At 29.5% G+C, this 22,721-nt stretch overlaps 1 protein-coding gene and 2 pseudogenes across 2 annotated transcripts; all 3 read left to right on the top strand.

Moving 5' to 3' along the window:
* Window positions 1-8,426: 8,426 nt before the first annotated feature.
* Window positions 8,427-8,974, top strand: LOC149876855 (THAP domain-containing protein 1-like; annotated as a pseudogene).
* Window positions 8,975-16,922: 7,948 nt separating this feature from the next.
* On the top strand, window positions 16,923-19,694 carry LOC149876854 (uncharacterized). 2 transcript variants are annotated; one of them, XM_090075015.1, is made up of 3 exons: window positions 16,948-17,446; window positions 17,547-19,205; window positions 19,411-19,694. In XM_090075015.1, exons 2-3 carry the CDS (start codon window positions 17,621-17,623, stop codon window positions 19,569-19,571), a joined length of 1,746 nt encoding a protein of 581 aa, XP_089931141.1. In that variant the 5' UTR covers window positions 16,948-17,446; window positions 17,547-17,620; the 3' UTR covers window positions 19,572-19,694. The 2 variants fall into 2 exon arrangements, with proteins under 2 accessions (XP_089931140.1, XP_089931141.1); XM_090075014.1 differs by having other exon boundaries at window positions 16,923-19,205.
* LOC149876853 (uncharacterized) lies at window positions 19,605-21,961 on the top strand (annotated as a pseudogene).
* The last annotated feature ends 760 nt before the right edge of the window (window positions 21,962-22,721 follow it).

Here is a 22,721-nt window from a genome sequence, read left to right as displayed (position 1 = left end):
TGTAATGTACTATTGAACTTCCATATAGAAGAATGCAAGTTGTATTCATTTACCGGTGTAAGATAACATACGCAGTTAAAAAATGGCTGGTTAAAAATTTAGTTGTATTGAAAAAATTTAAAGTTAAATTATTTTCAGTTGTATTAAGTCAGAGTACTTTTGATTGATCTAAATATAAATTTTTACAAAAAATTTAAACATTAAATATAAATATCTCTTCATTTTGGGCTATCTCTTCGGCACAAAAAAAAAAGTGCTATTATAAAGTATTTAGTATATAAGGTAAGTATGGGTATTAAGGCCCGGCGGGTAATAAGGCCCACTAATCCAAAGTTAGGGAAAAAATAAATTGTGAAACTTTTTTTCGACATTAAAATATTAGAGTTATCTGGTTTTATCACTGGCAGCAAAAAAAAAATCAGCATTTCTTTACCGCGCATTCGACAAAGGTGGGCCTTAATACCCATACTTACCTTATATATCATATATAAGTAGGGCCAAAAGCTTCTAAAGTAAAAGCTAGAAAGACTTAACAAAAAAAAACGGTCCTTTTTCCTAGAAATTAAAAATCATGTCAAGACAAAAGATAATAAACTTCTTTATATCAAAGTTTCATTAACACTATTGAATGTTTTTTAAAATGTGATTATGCAATTATTTATGAAATTTAACTATTGGATACTAAAATTGACAAATTATTTTATTTCAGTTTTAATAGTTAAATATACTATATGTTAATTACTTAGATTATATGGATAATGGTGAAGCTACTAAACTCAAATAAGTTAATAAAAATAGGGTAAATTGTAGTAATATAAAAAAGGCAAACCAAAGACAATTTTTTTAACTCTTAATTTGAGGGAAAACACGTCCGCTAGGAGAGCAGCAGTATGCACTTTTATACTGCCTTTTCAAAAATGAAACATTGCACTCTACATGGAACGAACTAGTTTGTAATTTTTCTAATTGTAAAGCTGGGTGTGACCCTCTGTATTTATTTTTATTAAAGACATGCTTTCATATATAATTGAGTGGAAAAATCATATCTTGTTGAAATCAAATTACAAAGAGCTTGATTTAAAATTAACAGCAGAAGAAGAAAAGACTATTTGTTATGTAGCTAGAGTTATTCGATTTTAATTGCGAAAAATTTATTCTAATCATAAAAATACTGATTTAAGTTAATTGCTTGACCTAATTAAGCCATGCGAATTTGATTCTGATAATAAGTTTTTAAATAAAAATTTAATAGATGAAACTAGATATAAAGATGAAGATACCAGAGGTTGCACAGATAAAATGAATAAGAGTGGAATTTTTTTAGTAAATACGGTATAGAACTCAAACCAAATAATCATATACAAAGGTGAAGATCTGAGAGATATTTTAATGAAAAAATTCTAAGTTTTCTCATTGATTACAAAAATGTTTCATCTCTTACGAAAAATGTTGAATCTCAATCTTTGAAAGGTTAAAAGAAATATTTAGATAATATTTAAATATTTAGAAAATGGGTGAGCAAACGCACACGCTCATTTTTAAAAGCCTGGATCTGAATATATAAATAAAAAAAAGTTGAGAAACCAGCATTAAAAAAAACATTGCATTAAAAAAAAAAAAAAAGATTTAAAAAATAATGTTGATATAGGAATTAGATAAAAAAAATAGACATCTTACAAATTATTATTAAATATCTTAAGTTTAGCCTATTTCCTTTTTGTTAACAAAGGATTGTTGTTAACAAACATTATTTAATTTTACACAGTTTTTTTTGTTTAGTTTTTTAAAAATTTCTTTTGTTTTGCTGATGTTGAAGTTCTCATTAAAATGTTCTCTTTTCTTTTAGTTTAAATTAAATGGCGTTTATTGTATTAAGATATTTATAGTGAAGTGTTTATTTAATGAATTTTCATCTCGGAATGTTTGCTAAAATAACTGAATACTAAGTATATTCTTTGTTTTTATCTTTGTTTCTATCTCATTGACTCGCTGTTTCGTTTTTTTTTAACAGCTATTTTTTAATTTATTGTTCTTTATTTAATGATGAACTTTAAATTAAATAACTGACTACTAAGTATATTTTTTGTTTTTATCTTTGTTTTTATGTCATTGACTCGCTGTTTCGTTTTTTTTTAACAGCTATTTTTTAATTTATTGTTCTTTATTTAATGATGAACTTTAAATTAGTTTTTATCAGAAATTCTGTTTGCACATACAAGTATATCTAGAATTTAAACATGGTTTAACGATAATGTATATGTTCTGAACTATATCTAATGTGTTTCTTAATTTACTTAACATACTTTTGAGTTGATTTTTGACGGGTAAATGGCGGGTTTTATATATATATATACAAATTCAATATCTGGCTCTCATGAGCGTTACTTGAATAACTTTTTTTCTAATAAAAACCAAGCGTGTGATTTAAAATTTGATTATGCTAACCTTTTGGCATATATAAATTTTGTTTTTGGATAAATTGTGATAAAATAAATAGTTAAAAATGAAATAAATAGTTAAAAATGAAATAAATAGTTAAAAATGAAATTTGGATGAAAAAAAATGTTTCTCTTCTTCTACTTCTTTTACAGCGTCAAGTAAAAAAAAAAAAGACAGAAAAATAAAAACAAACAGCAAAAATATGGGAAATATAACATGATAGAAATATTTTTAGTCCCCACGAAACAAAATTACGAATTGGTGAATATTTTCTCTCCATGTCAAAAAAATGGACCACCCTAAACCATACCTTATTAAAGGTGCGTGCTCCGGAAGATTCAAACTTATTTTTTAGCTAACTCAGCGTTTTTCAAAAATATTTACAGGTAGAGTAGCAGTAACTCATTTTGAATAAAAACATTTTACAATATCAAAAACACAGCAAGAAATTAAATTTAATTAAAGGAATTTTGTGCTCAGGCTAATTATTTATTTTTCATTTGCTTGAATATTTTTTTATATTTACCTGAAAATAATTCAAACCATGTGGTAGTCTCTTCCTCAAAGCTGTCATAGTTAGGGAGCAATACATCGTATCGTACATCTTTAAATATGGCCGATGCATCGTGTTCAATGCATAGAAAAACCTTCATCGTTAAATAATGCATTGAAAGACTGCACCGCTTAACAATTCATCGAAAGAATAAAAAATGAAATATAAAACAGCGAGATTCAAATCTAAAATTTTATATGGTCATTGATCTTGATAAAGTAATCCCAAATTAAGGAAACTTTTGGTATCTGTAAAGGGAAAAAAATTTTAATTCAACTATATCGTATATCGTTCATCATACATCTAACAATCTATCTATATACCAATCAATCAATAAATCTATCTATACATTTATATACATTAAATCTAACTTTATATCTATCCATCTAGCTATAGATACAAATATTTATTTATGTATAAGTAAGTATGTAAGTATTTAATCGTACATTATACATCTTACATCGAAAAGAAATATTTGAAATAAAAAAAGTCGACCTTGTTGATTGTAGATTTTAAGTAGAAGATTGTAGCAGAAAATGTTCACTGGATGTGGCATTAAAATTTGAATGATACAAAACTTTTAAATGAGCAAAATTTTTATGTCTTATTAATAAGTCAAAATTGAACGATTTACGATTAAAAATATATTAAACAATCTATCTAATTGAACAATATACGATTCATTTTAATTGTTTGTTAGTTACATTTTCTCATGTAAAATGAGAATCATCGTAAGAAACATAATCGGAAATCGAAAAAACAATGTTAGTAATTTTATACCATTTTATATGATATTTTTTATGTAACACATCGTAAATTGTTCAGGTTTTTATTCGATTAACCGTGTTCAAATCCCCAGAATTATTTCTCCTAATGTGCTATCTGAGCACATTAGGAGAAACAATTCTCTACTACCAAAAAAAGATAAGCCCCCGGTTGCGCGATGAATAGGCCTTTAGTGGAGAATGCATGATTGCAGGGCTTTTTATTTTGAAAGCGAGCTTCACGTGAAGCTATAGCATACAAAAGATAATTCGTTTAAAAATTTCTGCAAAAAAAGGATTAAATAAAGTGTAAAGATTGATATATTTGATAGAGCTCGTTTTTTAAACAATCTTGTGAATTTGTTCTCAATGACGTTTAATAAATAACTAGATAGGAAACTCCGGATTTTTTTATAAGTTGCAAGTGAAGCCGACTTTTTTGTTTACAGTTTCAATCGGCGATTATTATATCGGGCAAAACCACTGATCTCAAAATATAACTGGATAGCGTATTCAATTGCCTTTTTCAAAAAAAATTGAAGCCAAAATTGGCCTCCCAAGATGGCGGCGATCGGAGCTCTTTGCGGCGATCGATGTACATTTTATAAGGCTTTTTACAGAAATTTTAAAGAAAATAAGTAGAGTTTTGAAAGAAAAACTAGACTATGAAATAACGTTTTTTGACTTTAAAGAAATGAAATGATTTCTAAAAAAATCAGACAATTAAAGTAATTATTTAGATACTAAGGTACAAAATATTTGATATACTTTTTAAGTGAAATTTACGATTAAATAATATTTTTGCATAATCTATGTACCTTTTAGTTCTTAGTTACCCAATGCAGTGTGCTAGAAGGTTGATAACATGACTAATGGTAAGCGACAGTGGTGTCTACTTACAATATTAACAAATTTTATATTTTCAATTTTTGTAGCAATATACCAGATATATACATGCTGCATGAACTATTAGCTGAGTGCTGTGAGTACACGCAACTCAGGGGTTCCTTCTAGGATTATTTAATACATATATGTAATTAATGGATATAGTATTTAATAAAAATATTAGGTATTAAATATTATTTTTTAATTTTTACTTATATATTATTCTTTGTAATATTCCAGCTCTCAATAATTGAGTCAATTGTTTTTAACTTGTTATTCAAAACAAATCATGAAGGGAATGTTTTGATAACATATATATTTTGTATGTTATCAAACATTATCAACATTATGTATCTTATCGAAAAATTTATGATACGTAAATATACAATAAACCATCTGCATTAAATGTTGGAATGCATTAGAACTTTCTTATCATTTCGAACAAACCAGTTTTTTAAAATTCAAAGAAAGAGAGGGTTTAATTAAACACACCAATAGTGTTGCTATCAAATGCGAAGAAGCTGAAAGATGTTTCTAAAGGTTGCTTGCCTCAATAAATGGCCACCTTCCAAATGAAATAGGAATTCAAAATGCCATTTCTAGTGCTGTTTTATGATCAGTTGATTACTCAAAAATATTTAATGAACAAACTTCTCATATGTTTGACTCAGCTATAACTGAAAACCATTTATTTCCACTGATTACACTTATTTCAGAAAACTATGCAAAAATATATCTTTATCACCTGGGTAAAAAACAAACTGCCAAAATAACTGGAAAAAAGCTTAGGAAGCAATTAACAAAACTTATCCTATTCAAAAACCAATCAAAAATATTTATATGATATGATATGATATGTAAATATATACAGTATTGGACAAAACATTTGCAACCGAATAATGCTAATTTAGTTTCTTTATATAAAAGTGCTGCATTTTTTCAATTTAGAGAAACAACTATGTAACTGTTTAGAGACAAAGTTCTTTAAGTTTTATTCATCAAAAAGTTCATTATTTGTACACAAAAATTAATAAATTAATCAAAAGTATTAAAAAAAGTTGATTTCTTCTGGACAAAACAAGTGCAACTCGACAAAATGTTGACCAAGCTGTATTTCGCTCTCAATATTTCGTGGTGAATCCTTTGTTGTTAATCACAGCCTTGCATCTTCGAGGCATAGATTCGATTAGGTGATCAATGAAACTTTGTGGAATCGCTGCCCAGGCCTTTTGGGTTTGTTCAAACAGTTGATCCTTATTACGAACACCATCACGATTAATTCTGCGGTTGACGATCTCCCACAGGTTCTCGATAGGGTTGAGATCCGGAGATTGAGGCGGCCAATCCATCACCGATAGGTGATTGTCTTGAAATCACTGCTTGACTACTTTTGCAGTGTGTTTCGGATCGTTGTCTTGCTGAAAAACCCATTTTATTGGCATATTCCATGAGGTAACATAACATCTTTCAGGATATTTTTATACATGAAACGGTCCATTATTCCATCGTTTCGATGTATTGGACCTAGACCGTTAGCAGTAAAAAACACCCCCAGACCATTAAATTGCCTCCACCATGCTTCACGGTCTTATGGCAGTAGCATAAATCGAGGCGTTTTCCGGCCGGTCGACGTACACGACAAATGCCATCGCTCCCAATGATGTTGAACTTCAATTCATCACTGAACAGGACAGTTCGCCATTTCTGCAAATTCCTGTCAATATGAGATGTAGCAAACAGGAGTCTTTTCTTCTGGTTTTTTAGTGAAATCAGCGGTTTCTTTGCAGGGCGTCGAGAAAACGATCCGGCTTCAACAGCACGTCGTTTGATTGTTCGGTCCGATACAGGCAGCTCTAATTGCTTTTGTATCTCGACTGATGATATCCAGAGATCCTTCTTGACGGATCTGACGATCATAGAATCCTCTCTAGAAGTGGTGGAACGCGGTCTTCCACCTTTGTTATCTGCCGCCAACTTCTCCGTAGAACGATATTTGGAACATAGTCTTGATACGGTCCATTTTTTCACGCGATATTTATCACAAATACTTTTTTGTGACATTCCACTTACGTAATCGCCAATAATTTTTTTTCTTAGTTCCAATCCAAGACTGTCGGGAGCCATTTTTGCACTTAAAGTCATAAAAATAATAAAAATAAATAATCACGCTTCTCAAGGCTTACCGTGTTACATTTACCTTATGATGATACAATAATGCTCTGTGGAACACAACGTCTTGGTTGGATGTGGACTGTATTTCACTTCTTGTATTGATGTTCTTTGATAAAACACTTTGATAAAACTCACTTCGATAAACTGTCTTGATAATACTGACTGATTGACTTCCATATACTGACTGAATTACATGTTGATTTACATGTCTCTTATATAGTAAAATGAACCTGTGTAAACCTGTTCTGGAAGATTCTAGCTGCTTCTTTTCGATGCTTCTGGAAGCTTCTGGATGCTTCTGGATGCTTCTGAATGTTTCTGGATATTTCTGGATGCTACAGGATGCTTCCAGATGCTTCTTCTGGAAACTTCTGGAAGCTTCTGCATGCTTCTGGAAACTTCTGGAAACTTCTGGAAACTTCTGGATACTTCCTTTAATTATTAAAAAACTTCCGTGACGTTGACACGGACCAGACTTAAGAAAATGAAACAAACCAAAAAAGTTGCACTTGTTTTGTCCGCTGCAAAATGGCACTTGTCAACGAAATTCTGTATGTGTGCTGTCACCTGTCAGCTGATTGCTCATGCCATGGCATGCTATTACTCCAAACTCCTGAACTGTTTGCTATGGTCGTATTGTTCGTTTCGTTTTTAAGACATTAAAAATTAGGAACACTTTTTAGCATTGTTCGATGTTGGTTGCAAATGTTTTGTCCAATACTGTATATATATATATATATATATATATATATATATATATATATATATATATATATATATATATATATATATATATAATAACTCTAGAAGGAACCTCTGAGTTGTGTATAATCACAGCGCTCAGCTAATAGTTCATGCAGCATTTATAATTTTTTAGTGCCTATCTAATGCCTAAAAAACATTTTATCTTAAAAATAAAATCAGCTGCCTACCATGCTGTTGTGTTATACCCAATGTTGTGTTAGCACACAGCATTGGGTAGTTAAGAACTAATAGGTACATAAGTTATATAACAAATGCTAACTATTTGAAACTTGAGATTTCTGCACAAGCAAACAAATGCTTTTTCTTCACTATTATTAAACAAACTAAATTTAAGCAAATTAAAATTAAAGTTTGTACTTAGGTTTACTGAGAATTTTTATTTTATTATATTTATTCTAAAAAACGAAAAACAGAAAGTTAATATAGAATAACTTATTGTAAGAATATGTTTTTTTTAAATAAAAAAATATTTATATTTTTGAAATTTATGTAAATATGTAATATTCCGTTATTTTTATGAAAAAAATCTTATGTTAAACAAAAAAACTAGATTTTTATTAGAAAATTATATATTTATCAATATTTGAGCTAATATATAAAAATTGATTATCATCAGTTTCTTAATTTTTATATCACCATTCCTTAATTCCGCCGCAATCTTGGGAGGCCAAAACTGGCTTCAAAAAATTTCCCGTATACGCCATCCAGTTACATTTTGAGATCAGTGGGCAAAACAGTCAATACATCATATAATAATAACAGTTATATCCCGACATAATTTCTGTTTATTTTCTTTAGCATTCATTTAAGTTAGTTGTTTCTTTTAGTAATTTCATCATACAATCGTTAATTCTTGTGCTGCGTATGGATGTTCTAGTAGATATGTAAAAGGCGGCTCAAAATCTTTCCATAAATTTACTATTAAAAATTCAGAATTGTGTAAAAGATGGATTGTTGCTTTGAAACATGAAAGTTTTATCGCAACTATATATACTTGTATATGTAGTGACCATTTTTTAGAAGCAGACTATAATTATTGTATCCCAGATAAAAATATTTCAAGTGTTGATCATCATTATAAACCAATTTTAAAATTGAATGCTGTACCATCAGTTTTTGTATTTTCTGCAAATACACAAAAGCCAAAAAGGAAACTCCCAAAAATACGAACACTACCAACAATTGATCCGTTGTCAAAAAGAAAAAAGTCGATGTCTATCCTGCTATAAATGACACTGAAAAAGAAAATAATTTAACACATAATTATCAGCCAGAAAACACAACTTATAGTACTGACCAAACTAATCAATCTTCAACACTATCTGTAAGATCTATATGTGCATATGCACGTGGAGAATAAAAATGAAGAGTTAAAGCAAATTTTTTTACTTCATAATTGTATCTGTGACCTTTTGGTTAACATTTTGATTGAGAAATTGATTTTTAATGATTTCATAGTAGAATCTAGAAAAATTTTCGCTTAAAACAGTTGCAGCATCTGTAGTCAAAAAATTTTTAGATTGCAAATGAGAAATCATGTCTTTTAAAGAACTAATTTTTTTTTCATTTCTTCTTAACTTTTGCTGTAAAGCTTTGACTTTTTTTTTTAAACTTTTTTTTGTATATATAACTTTCTTCAACCAATGTTGTGTCTTCAAGCTGGCAGGTCAATATCGTATTGGACATCATCTGTAAATTGTGACCCTGGTTTATTTAGGGTTGCCAGGTGTCCGGTTTTGAACTGGACAGTCCATTATTTCAATAGTCTGTCCTGTAAAAAGCAAAAATAAATACCGGACTTGTAAATGTCCGGTTTTTTCAAAATTATGGAATATCTGTTTTTCTTCATTTGATTATTTACGCGTTACTTTTAAAAACAGCCAGAATTTATTATTTTTTAAAAATGATAAATTATTTTTTAAAAGTAATAAATTATTTATAAAAAGTTTTTAAAAAATAATAAATTTTTTTTTTAAAAATAATAACTTATTTATAAAAAATTTTTAAAAAATAATAAATTATTTTTTAAAAATAAAAAATTCTGTTTATTATTAGTGAAAATGTTTAGTTACATTTAATTATACTAAACGCAAAGGAATTTAATTTTCAAACGTTCAAATTTTAGAATTTTTATTGAAGTATTGCAAGTTTGTGTAAATAATAAAATAAATGTAAACAAAAATTTATTAAAAAACTGTTTAATTTTCAGTTTTTATGCATCTACAACGAGCAAGAAAAAGGCGCCTCATTAATATAAAACAATTTTGTTTGAAATTTAATTCCTAAATAAAGATATTGCATTTATTTTAATCAGGCGTCACTTTCACAATTATATATATTAGAAGCGCGTAGCATGAATTAAAAACTAAAAAAAAAATTAATTAAAAATTAGTATTATATTGTAGTGTAAAAGTAATAGTAAAAGTACTTTTAACTTTGATAACTTTTATCAAATTTGAGCGAAAGTGACGGGAGTCACAAAAGTTTTTATATATCTTTTTATATTTTATTATTAAAATTTAGAAAAAAATAGGGGGTCCCACGGCTCATTATTCCTTGTTTATCCTCATAAAATGGATTGTTGTATTAGTATAAATATATTATAAATATCTGTCTTTTTAGTTCTCTAAATGAAACAAAATGGATTTTCACGAAGAATATTAGGGGGGGGGGGGGGGGAGGGCTCGGATGTATGAAAGTGTCCGGTATTTTTAGTAAAGAAGTCTGGCAACCCTAGGTTTATTCCATGATGTTTTTGCCTATCTTGGTGATAAACAGAAAACAGATGTAAACTTTAAATGTTGTGCCCTCATTATTGATGCTATGGCAATCAAAAACGGTATAACCTATGACAAAAGTTCAGGTCACTATATTGGTTTTTGTGATTTCGGCAAGGATGTTATTGTATGCGAACCTGATACTCCAGCTACTGAGGCATTAGTTTTCATGTTAGTTGGCTTGCGAGGACAATGGAAAACACCCATTGGTTATGTTTTATCGAATAAAGTTAAAGCAAGTGATTTAACATCCTTTATCGAAAACATTTTGAATTTGGCTTTGACACCTGAACTTTTTATCAAAAGTATTACATTTGATGGTACAAGTAGCAATTTAAATTCTGTTATCTCCTTTGGATGCCAGTTTGGCAAATAGTCGCATTGACAATATAGTCAGTACTTTTTCATATAACAACCAACTGATACACATTTTCCTTGATCCATGTCATATGCTTAAATTAGTAAGAAATTCTCTTAATGATTTGGGTGTTTTTATTGATGGTGATGGCCAGTATATTAAATGGAGTTACATTAAAGCTTTGTTTGAATTACAAGAGTTTGAAGGATTGAAATTTGCAAACAAGCTTTCAAAAAAACATATAGATTTTGATTGACACATAATGAATGTGATAATAGCTGGCCGAACTCTCAGCAGCTCTGTTACTGATGCAATTGAATTTTTAATGGTATCTCAACATCCATCATTCTTGGGAGCAAATGGTACAATCCGTTTTATTCGAGTTATTGACAAATTATTTGACATGCTAAATTCAAGAAATGCAAATAGTAAAAACTTTAAAAAACCTTTACATCTTCATGATCAACTTTATTGGAAAGATTATTTAAATGATACAATTACTTATCTAAGCAAATTGACTGATAAAAGTTGCATTCCTTTACTTTTAAATAGAAGAAAGACATTTGTTTTAGGTTTAATTATAGCTGCTTAAAGCACTGAAAAGTTATCCACCGATCTGTTGACACTTCCAAAGAAACCATTTAAGTATGTTCTTACTTACAAGCATTCCCAAGATCATCTTGAACTACTATTTGCTTGCATTCAAGGCAAAAACGGTTACAATAACAATCCTGATGTTGTACAGTTAAAGTCATCTTTAAAATGAATTCTGCTGCAAAATTCCATAGTTGGATCAAATCATGCAAACTGCCTAATGTTTGAACCCTATTCTAATGGTTCTATTTTTTCTCTTAATTGGAGCAAAAGGTTGTGTTCTGTTGATAAAATTGATCAGGACGATATTGACTTAGAAGAAGTTTCTTTGTACTGTGATGAACTTCAAATGACTAACTACAAAGAAGCAATACTGGGATATATCTCTGGTTTTATAGTCAAAAAGTTGATAAATAAGATTTCTTGCAATATTTGTGCCCAATCATTAACTGATATTTTATACGAACATGCCTATGTGAAATCTTATTCTTCGTTAAATAATGTAAAAAATCGTGGTTTGTTTTTGCCATCAAGGGATGCTATTTTTGTTGTTGAGTCATGTGAAAAAATATTTAATTTCATTAGTGGTAAAGATTTTAAAAAACCTAAAATCACCTCTGACCGAAATATAAAGCAGAAAATGATTCATTGTGTAAACAAATTAGTTATGATAAAAAAAGTATTTAAAGGACTTGATAGCCATAACATAAAATATTGGACTGTTAATGAAGATCTACATTTTAGCCAGCTTGTTAAAAAGATAAGTGAATATTACTTTAAAATTCGAATGTTCAGATATGCCCAAGATTATACCACTAAAGTGCTGAGGAAGTCATCAATTGGATTAAGACAACAAACGAATAAATTATTGTTATTTAAGGGTTTATAAATATTTAATTTTAAAATATAAAAGATTAAAATACATTACGATGTTTTTGTTTAAAGTTCTGAATGCAAATATGTTTTTAAATGTTTTTTAATTTGTGGCTATTAAAATAACCGCTTGTTTTAGTTTGTAAGCCAATACAATCCTCTTTGACCAATACAAATTTATATTGGCTGTAGACCCATCACATTTATCATCTCTTAACTAATCATCTTTAATTCCAACTTTAATCAAAACTTTATAATTGCAAATTTCCTTTCATTCGACTTTGATCCACTGAAAGCTTTTGCCCGATATGATAATGGCCTCCAACATATTACCCAATATTAAATTGGCTTCACTAAAAACGGCGAAGTTGCATATCTAGGAAATATCTTTACATCATTGCTTGTTCTATATTAATGGCCAAACGATCTAATTTAGTCTTCATTAAAAAAAGACAGATAAAGATATCAAACATGTAAAACCACGGTTCAGTGGCATATATTTAAATGAAAGTGTGATAAGTGTTCATCTTTCAACGCGAAACTTAGCGTTTATAAATGGTTTTTAATTTAAATTCGGTTACAATTTCTAATCATAATGGGTAACTGTTTGGTAAACTTTAATGATGGAACTGAGATGGATGCAGTCAAAACAATAAATCAAGGTTTGGTTACTTCAAGCGCCGTCGAGAATACCAAATTATCAGACGAAAAGTGGGAAAAAGTTCTAGTGGATGCAAAGTCCTTGACTAAAACGAAAGAATTTGCAGTGCTGTTATCTTCATTAAAGGATTATGTTAAAAGCATATTTATGAAGTGTTTAGATGATGTCTTTTGCTTTTTAAAAAAAGCATTCAGTAGCCTTGGTTCGATTTTGTTCTCTCCCATTGATTTTATGGCTAAACGTTTCGGAATAACAACATATACTGTTAAAGTTTTACTAATGTTCGGTCTTTTAATGATATTGGTGGCACTTTGCTTGATTTATCAACCTAATTTAATTAAACCATTATTTTTATGGCTTCAAGATTTAAATTCTGCACAAGCTGCTTTAGCTGCTGGGGATTGTATTCCTGCATCGAAATGTTTAAAGGACATTAAGATTTTACTTTAAGGTGTTGTTAACTATTTTTTAACTGCTTCAATAAAAAGAGATTAAGTTTTACTTTTTTGCTCTAATACCAATCTACTTTTACCCTGTTTCTTCTGTGGTTTTATTTTATAACAGCTTCTTGCGGCTTTATCTGCAAAGCTTTGTCCAATACACACGCACCCAACAAATTTAAGGCGTAAGACCCCAACAAACTTTTTTAAACTTTCAACAAAAAGAAAAGAAAAAACTAAGTAACAACATTTAAAAAAATGAAAGCAACTTTATTAGCTGTCATGGTTACCAATTAAAATGGTCAACATTCAAAAATATGATGCCACCCTTGCCATACTATCTCAGTAACCGAAAGCATTTAGGATATGAATTTTTGGCGAATGATTAACAACATGTTGATCTACAAACTGAACAAAAAGTATTTTAAAAGAATAAGTATTTGACTTACATTGAAATTTTTAAAATGGTGCATTTTAAAAATGAAAGATCAAGCTATATATATATATATATATATATATATATATATATATATATATATATATATATATATATATATATATATATATATATATATATATATAATTATTTATAAACAATTTATGCATAAATAATAAATTATACATAAATAATTTTTTTTTACAATAGTGTAAAACTTTTAGTTCCAATTGTAAAACTCGATGCAATAAACACTTTTATTGAAATAGGATGGCTTGAAGGTCAATAAATTACATATTGAGCAAAACGCAATTAAATAAGATATTTTACAATTACAACAAATATTTTCAGTCAAAATCTCATGTTGTCCAATTTTGATTTCTACAAAAAATTAGATGCTTTTTGTTCATGATGGAATAGCCTTGAATATATATATATTCCAGGAATCATATTCATCTTTTCAAATAAAAGAACACTGGCTTTTCTTCCAATATTAAAATTTGAAACATCATCATAAATTCCTAACCCAACTGTGTTAACAAAGCATACTTTGTTTTGGGTATACGCTGCCATATCATCCTATTAAACTTTCATTTTGATTTTGGGTCTAACCATAGAGGCATTAAGTTTGTAAAAATATTATACATTAGGCTACCTAAAAAAAATATTGATTTAGATAAAACATAGCATAAACATCTATTCTATGCAAGATAGGTATATATTGACACAACAATACAACAAAAATGACACAAAATGTTATTACTTCCAACTCAAAAAATTAAGGAAGCTTTAAAAGTATATCATCAAAATGAGATCAGTAATTGATGGTCATAGCAGCCGAGAGAAATTTCGGGCCCTGGAGAAGTTTTCTTAAGAGGCCCACATTATGATCAATTATATACCCAGGACCAAAAGAAGCGTACTCTGGTCATTGAAAATTAAAAATAAAAGTTAATCAAACCTTTTAAAAGTCAAAATTATTTAAATTTTTTAAAAATTATTTTAAAAAATCAGTTGTAGACACACGGGGCCCCGTTCAACCCCCCCCCCCTCTCAGCGGCCATGTTGATGGTATATCCATTGTTTTTAACTGCCTTTTTTCATCTGCTACGCATAGACTCCACAAGTTTGTTAGTTTAAATTGTTTTATTTGTGACCGAGCAGTTTGAAGTTCCTGATGCAGTTCTTCATAATTTCTGGACCTACCATGCAAATGCACTTAATCATCAAGTTGTTTTCAAGAGATCTTGATAGAACTTAGGTCAAAAATTTGGGCAGCCTCTGTACTACAGCAATTCTAATTGTTTTTGACTCTTCAAAACTAATATATATATATATATATATATATATATATATATATATATATATATATATATATATATATATATATATATATATATATATATATATATATATATATATATATATATGTACTGTGAATAAGTTTTAGCCCACCATAAGTTTACAATTATTTTTGATTTTTTTGTAAAAATATGAAGGACTTATGAAGTAAAAAAAATCAGGTTTATAGACACATATATTATAAACAAAAATATCTAGAAATAATTTAATAAAATATGATACAAAAAGAAAGAACAATTAATACTTCGTATGTCCGCCTTTTGCGTTGATCACAGAAGCGAATCTCCTGGGAATTAATTCATATAAATTTGTAATGAAATTTTGTGGAATATTGTCCCACTCTCTTTTTAATATTCGAAAACATTCTTCGACATTTTTGGGGTTACATTCAGCCTTTTTTTTATCCAAATAATCCCAAACATGTTCAATAATCTTCAAATTTGGACTTTTATAATCTTCAATAATCTTCAAATCCTAGTCTCATTCCAGATGGTATTGCATGATATCTTAAAATTTCTTTATACTGTTCTCCGATCAGTTTGCCATCAATTCTGATTAAATCACCTACTCCAGATGATGAAATACAACCCCAGACTAAAACAGAACCTCCCCATGCTTGATTGTTGGATGTAGACAATCAGGGCCATAAGCCTCTCCTACCCTTCTTCTTACATACTGTCGTCTTCTGCAACCGAACAACTCAAACTTTGATTCATCTGTGTATAGTACACGGTTTAACATTCCTAGCGTCCAATTATCATGCTGTTTTGCATATTTAAGTCTTTTTTCTTCTTTGCCACGACGTAGTAAAGGCTTTCGAACTGCAGCACATCCTCTTAACCCAGCTTTTAGTAAATGTCGTCGAATGCAAGATGAGGAAACATTTCGTCAGGTTAGAATTATTTTGTTCTATCTCCAATTTTAAACGTTGGGAGAAAATGAATTGTTAATTTTACTAAGTAATGATTACTTTTAAAATACATTTTATTTAAAAAAAATTTTTTTCTAAATGAATTCTTTAAATATAAATTATTTAAAGAATAAGTTATTATTTCTTAAAAAAGTAATAGTAAAATTTTAAATAATTTTTACTTATAGAAAAAAATCAAAAACTTTCTTTCAACGTTGAAAATGGGAGGTAGAACAAAATAATTCTAACCTGACGATTTGTCCCAGTCGCAGCCTAAATGTCTTGAGCTAGTTCACTCGAGGTTTTTTCCCGATTTCACAGAGACACATTTTATAAATACTTTATGTCATGTTTTGTAAGCTTTAGAGGTCTTCCACGTCGAATTTTATCCTCAAGAGATCCCGTGTTTTTAAATTTTTTCATAATTTCTCTAATGGCTGTCCTTGAATATTTTGTTTTTTGGACAATTTGTCGTTGAGAATAACTTTCTTCATGAAGCTCGATAATTTTTTACATTCCAGTAGTGATCTGTTAAATAAACATGAGTTTTAATAAGTGGGCTAAAACTTATTCACAGTACTGTATATATATATATATATATATATATATATATATATATATATATATATATATATATATATATATATATATATATATATATATATATATATATATATATATATATATATATATATATATATATATATATATATATATATATATATATATATATAGATATACCGCCGTGGACAGCCTACCGAAAGCCGGCAGTCAAAAGTAAATTCATATACTACTGAAAGTCCGTTTCATTGGCTAAGAATTTCACGTGTCAAATCAACCAATAAAACACGCTTTCGGTAAAATAAATAATTTAAATAAATTTCGGAAGAATAAATAACTTCACGTGTCAAAACAGATCGAAGTGCTGTAGATTAGTGTTGCGAAGGTAAAATTTACCGGTAAATTTACCGGAAAATTTACCGGTAAATTTACCGGAAAATTTTGAAAATTTACCCCCTGGTAAATTTTGAAATTTTCTAGTAAACTCTGCGCATAAATGGCAGTGTCAGTTAAATGAGTTCTGATCATAACAACATACTCATAATCATAACAACATACAATTATACTACAGCTCTTTATATATCTATTGTATATATTTATTTGAAATTAAAAAAATGGTGAATAATAAGAAAACACTTGTGTGGAATTATTTCAAATGTAAAATCACAGATAAAAAAATGCTGGGTGAGTGTATCTTCTGTGGGAAGCAGTTTGTAAATAATGCAACTCGGATGAAGCGGCACCTAGTTAAGAACTGTAAAAATGTAACAAATGATGTCAAACAGAAATTTAATATAAAAGGAAGTTTATTCTCAACTGAACTAGTTGCAGAAATTGCTGTTAGTTCAACTGAAGATGAAGACGACGAAGATCTTGATAACGAGAATAAAAATATAGTAAGCAATAATAGTCATACAGTTTTTCGTGATCGAGTAGATTTTTCTCTAGTAATGCCTTCTGCTAGTAGTCAATCTGTTTTGAATTCTTTATCGGTAGATGCAACTGCTACAGAACTTTTTCCAAGATCTTCTTCATTATCAGGTCATAATTTACCTGGTATAAAACGCTGGATGGATACTTGTGACCGGAAACACCAAGAGGATTTAGAAATAACTTTTGCAAAAGCAATCTATGGAACTGCAACTGCATTTTCGATGGCTGATAATCCATTATGGATAGAGTTTTTTAAAAAACTAAGACCTGCTTGGAATCCGCCATCTCGATATAAACTTGCAGGGCCTTTGCTAAAATTGTGGCATTTACGGATTGAAAGTGAAAATGCAATTCTGATAAAAAAGTCTCTTGGGTGTGTTTTGATGTCTGATGGATGGTCAGATGTTTGTAATGATAATCATATACAATTTCTTCTTTCTACTCCAAAACCAATATTTCTCAAGTCATTTCATCCCAAATGCAACCGTCATTCAGCAGAATATATATACAATATTACCAACTCTGTAATTAAGGAAGTTCATGTTAAACCTATTGCCTTTATATCTGACCATGCATCAAATATGACAAAGGCATGGAAGCTGTTACAACATGATCACCCAGAAATTTTTTGTTATGGCTGTGGGGCACATGCACTCGAACTCCTGGCTACAGATATACTTAAGATTCCCTCTATTCAGTTTAACCACCTTCAACACAAGAAAGTGTCTGGTTTCTTTCGAAAGAAGCAAGTTTTAAAGCATGTGATGTTAGAACATCAAATGACATTGAAAAAGTCTAAACTTGTTTGCCTACAAAGTATGCCGACAAGATGGTCAACTGCATTTACTATGATCAAAAGAAATAATGATCTTCAAGATGTTTTGCGTATTTCAATTTCAGATGCTCGAGTTTATGCTACAAGTGCACCTGATAAAGCAAAACTAAATTCTGTGAAGAATACTTTACATGATACTGTTTCATTTTGGTCAATGAGTGTGTTTTGCGAGCAATTACTGGCATCACTTCGAAATGCAGTTAAATCTGCAGAAGGAGATCTTGTTCGTGCATCTGTAATGCCTCGTTTATGGAACTACGTTGCCAACAACATTAAAGAAGTGTTATTAAATAGTGACTGTGAAATTCCTCGAGATGAAATAAAGTTAATAACTGAAGCTGTTGAAAGACGTAGAAAATTCAGTGTGCGTGATATTCAAAAAGCAGCAAATCTTTTGGATCCTAGATTCATGGGAAATGATTTGATAGAATCAGAAAAAAGCCAGGGTCTCTCAACCATTGTCAAAATAGGATTAGAATTTCAATTATTAAGTGGGGAGATAATGAAAGATTTTATGTCTTTTAAATCCCAATCTGGAGAGGTTTATGGCAACAAATTGATTTGGGAAGCTGTTGATATTACCATTGACCCATTGCATTGGTGGTCTGCATTCTGTAGAGGGCAACCTTTACATAATATTGCATTTAAGCTACTATCATTACCTGCCTCATCAGCTGCAGTTGAGCGAAGCAATAAAGAGTACGCACTGCAAAAAACAAAGAAGCGTAACAGACTTTCAAATGATCTAAGTGCAACAGTAACAAAAGTTGCATATAACATCAAAGTACAACAACCTGTGAGAAGGAAAAAGAAGCAGACTCATACAGCGCTCCAGTTCATCGATGGTCCTATAGATATGAACTTTTCTTCCATAATAACATTAAAAGGTAACTGTGAAAGTACATAATCATCATACATATGCAAAGTCTTTGTTTTGAATAATTGTTTTTCTATATTTTGGTTCTGATGTAAAAGAGTATTATTCATTATGTAACCATTTCAATATACAATGTAAAATGTTCTTCCTTCACCTTTAATGAAAATATTATAACTTATTAAAATTAAATTATACATAAGTACAAGTTTCTTTAGATTCACAACCACCTCGTAAGATCCAGCGAATTGAACCGGTCTCAGTGGTATCTTCATTGGATAGCTCTGATTCTGAATCAGATGGTGAATTAGTCACAGAGGGTTTCGAAGAAAGTAATTCTGACGAAGATAATAATGATCAAGCTGAAGTTGATTTTTGAATTGGCAGTTTAATAATATCTTTATTTTATCATATGTATTATATTTTATCATACAGATGTAAGTATATACTTCGTGAAATGTAAATTTATTTAATCTGCTGCCTATTTGTTTATACAATTCCAGATGAAGTCTTTTTTATACACATGTAATCGAAAAAGTGTTAGTAACTCCAGATTGTAGTATATAATCCAGTGCCCGATCTAGAACAACAATTTGGGGGCCCCCTTGTGTCCTCATTTATCGAACCCTGAGGGAGGAAAGTTTGAGTTGACATATGACCAGCTACCCAAGAATCATCGCGGCCATCAAAAGATTTAACTATTTAAAAATTGAAATAAATATTTTTAAATTCTACTGTTTCGTCACAAAATTCTGATGGGCTAAAAAATTATTAAAAGCTGAAAATTAGGGGGACCTAGGCCCGGGCCTTACGTGCCTTTTGGAAGTACAGGCCCTGGTATAGCCGGCAGAATAAACATTTAAAACCAGCAACATGAAATAAAGGCATTTGGTATAGTGTCTATTGTGAAGTATGTTTTAACAAGGCAGGGCTCTAGCTAGGTTGATGCGGTGCAACGGCATCATTAAGGTTTTGGTCTGGTCTAAATTGACCTAAAATACACTTTAGGTCAAAATTAAAAAATATTTTTTTTTTGTAGAAGGTCAAATTCTGTCATAGGGCTTTGTTTTCTTATCTTGCATAGAAACCTCTTTAAAATTTTACTTATTGTACAATGTGGAAAATACAAGAAGAACTTAAATGAACTGCACATCAAAAACGTTGTGTTTCACTTATATATTTTTTGAAAAAAAATTATTTTTGGTAAAAAAGAATTCTGTTGGAATAGCGAGTAGAGTTATGTCTTCATATGATGATTAATGTAAAGGTATTATCAATTACAGTCAAGGAGAATACTAATGTTTGTTTATTAATTTTTGATATAGTCTTATATTAAAAATACAACCCTAATAAAGTTTTCATACAACCCTCTCTTAACTTTTCAACTCCTTAACATAAGCCTTAAAGAATAGAGCTGTTATGCGGGGAAACAAGTTAAGGGCAGTTGTGGCGGTCATTGTACTCAGAACTAATCCCTTACGAAGCGAGCGGTCTACCACTACACCGCTATTGGTTTTTACAAATAACAAATGTTACTTGAAAAAAAAAATTTAAAGGAAAATTTACCCATTCTATTTAAAATTTGCCGGTAAACTTACCGGTAAGTTTTACCGGTAAATTTTGAATCAAAGTTTACCGGAAAATTTACATCACTACTGTAGATGGTATAGTAAAAACGGCAATCGCTTTTACTTTCTCTGAATCTTTTTCATCATTTATATTGTTAAAAGAAGCTATTAAAAAATATAAAGATAATAATTTTGTTAAGTTATGGATTAGAGATGCTAGAACTATTGAGGCTGCTAGAAAATCTGTTCCAAAGAAAGCTGCTGTTATAGCACCTCAGATTAAATACTATTTCATCAAGTATTGTTGTATACATGATGGTCATTCATGGTGGTCAAAAATTTAAATATAGTGGCGAGAGAAAACGTAAAAGTTCGTAATTTATTGTTTATTTTTTAACAGGATAATGTCAAAAAAATCAAGTACAATTTTTTTAAACCAATACAGAGATATCATTTATGAACACCAAAGCAATATTATTTACAGAAGCAATTACAGGACCCTGAGGAACACTACTTAATACGTCTACCCAGTCTGAATAGAATTCACCGACTACTATACACTGATTTCTATTACTTATAAAATCCAGTATTATATGTGGCAAGCAATCATCACTTAGTGCTTTAGCAAAAATATCTAATACCTCAAGTTTAGTTACACAGAACTAGTTCCTAATACCTCAAATTTAGTAACATAAAACCCCTATGTTAGTTACATACAACTTTAAACAAACAAAGCTATGAATGGCTGTTTCAAGATGAGCGTTATTGTTTTTTTTGTTGTTTTTTTTGAAAATATTCACTCAAGAGGGTGTCACTAAAACTCTTATAACTTTTGAAATATTAGAGATAATTTTGTTCTAAAAAAATTTAAAAACACAAATAAAATTTCACTTAAAAAATCTCACATTTAAGGTGGCTTTATTTGCGAATGATTTCATTTTAATGAAAAATATTATATATCTAAAATAGACCGAATTTTGGATTCTAATTATAACTATTATTATAGAACTTTTTTTTAAAAAATGTCCTTTCTACCTGGTAAATCTTAGGCATCCATAAAGATAGCGGTAAGCTGATAGAAGGAAAAGATGAACCTGAAATAACTGCACACAGCATTCAAGTGTCAGAAGATGTACAATGTTTAGTTCTACAAGATATGGATACAACACATAACTATGAACTATCTGAAGTACAGAGTTAATTCATTAAAAAAAACCTAACAAAAAGGTGCTGCAAAAAGAGTTGATAAACTCCACAGGCAAAATAATAAGTCTTAGAGATATATCTAATATTGCTGCTTTATTTTAAAAAATTGACACCTGGAAAGATATCGGAACCTTTGTTACAACATCAAAAGAAAAATATAGTAAGTAATCTCTGAAATAGTTTTGTACTCTTACGTTCACTGTTTCATGTTAGATGCTAATGTTGAAGTTTTAACAGACTCTGAAAGTAATTTAAAAGGGAATTTCTTCCAAGACACATTTATTCATAGTGCATACAATGCATATTCAGAGTTCATATGTATAGATGCAGCTTATAAACTGTTACAAATTCGACTGCCTGTTTATATTATACTTTGTGAAGATAGTGCTGGTTATTATGTTGCTTTATACATTTTGTGTTTGCTTTTAGTACATACTATCAATATATTTTGCAAAATTGTTCATTATTTGTTTGTTTTAATAAATTTGTATATTTGATTTGAAATATTTTTAATTAATGTTAATATCATTAAACAGGTGAAAGTGAAGTAGCTGCTGTAGGTTTACTTACAAATGAGGATGCTGCATCATTGAGGCTTGATTTTTTTTCTCATGATGTATGTATATTTGATTTCCTGGAATAGGTAGCCCCCAAAAAACATTTCAAATTTATTTTGTGTCACATTTTTAAACTAAACTGTGTTAACTTAGAGTACCTAAAGATGTTAAAATTTGGAAAAAAAAAATTCTTCAGTT

This window comes from Hydra viridissima, unplaced genomic scaffold, assembly GCF_058129835.1.
Source record: "Hydra viridissima isolate aposymbiotic clone 2 unplaced genomic scaffold, HvirCarnegie_v1 scaffold_18, whole genome shotgun sequence".
NCBI classification, from domain to species: domain Eukaryota; kingdom Metazoa; phylum Cnidaria; class Hydrozoa; order Anthoathecata; family Hydridae; genus Hydra; species Hydra viridissima.
The sequence above is the reverse complement of the archived record's forward strand: the minus strand, read 5'-3'. Positions and strand labels throughout refer to the sequence as shown.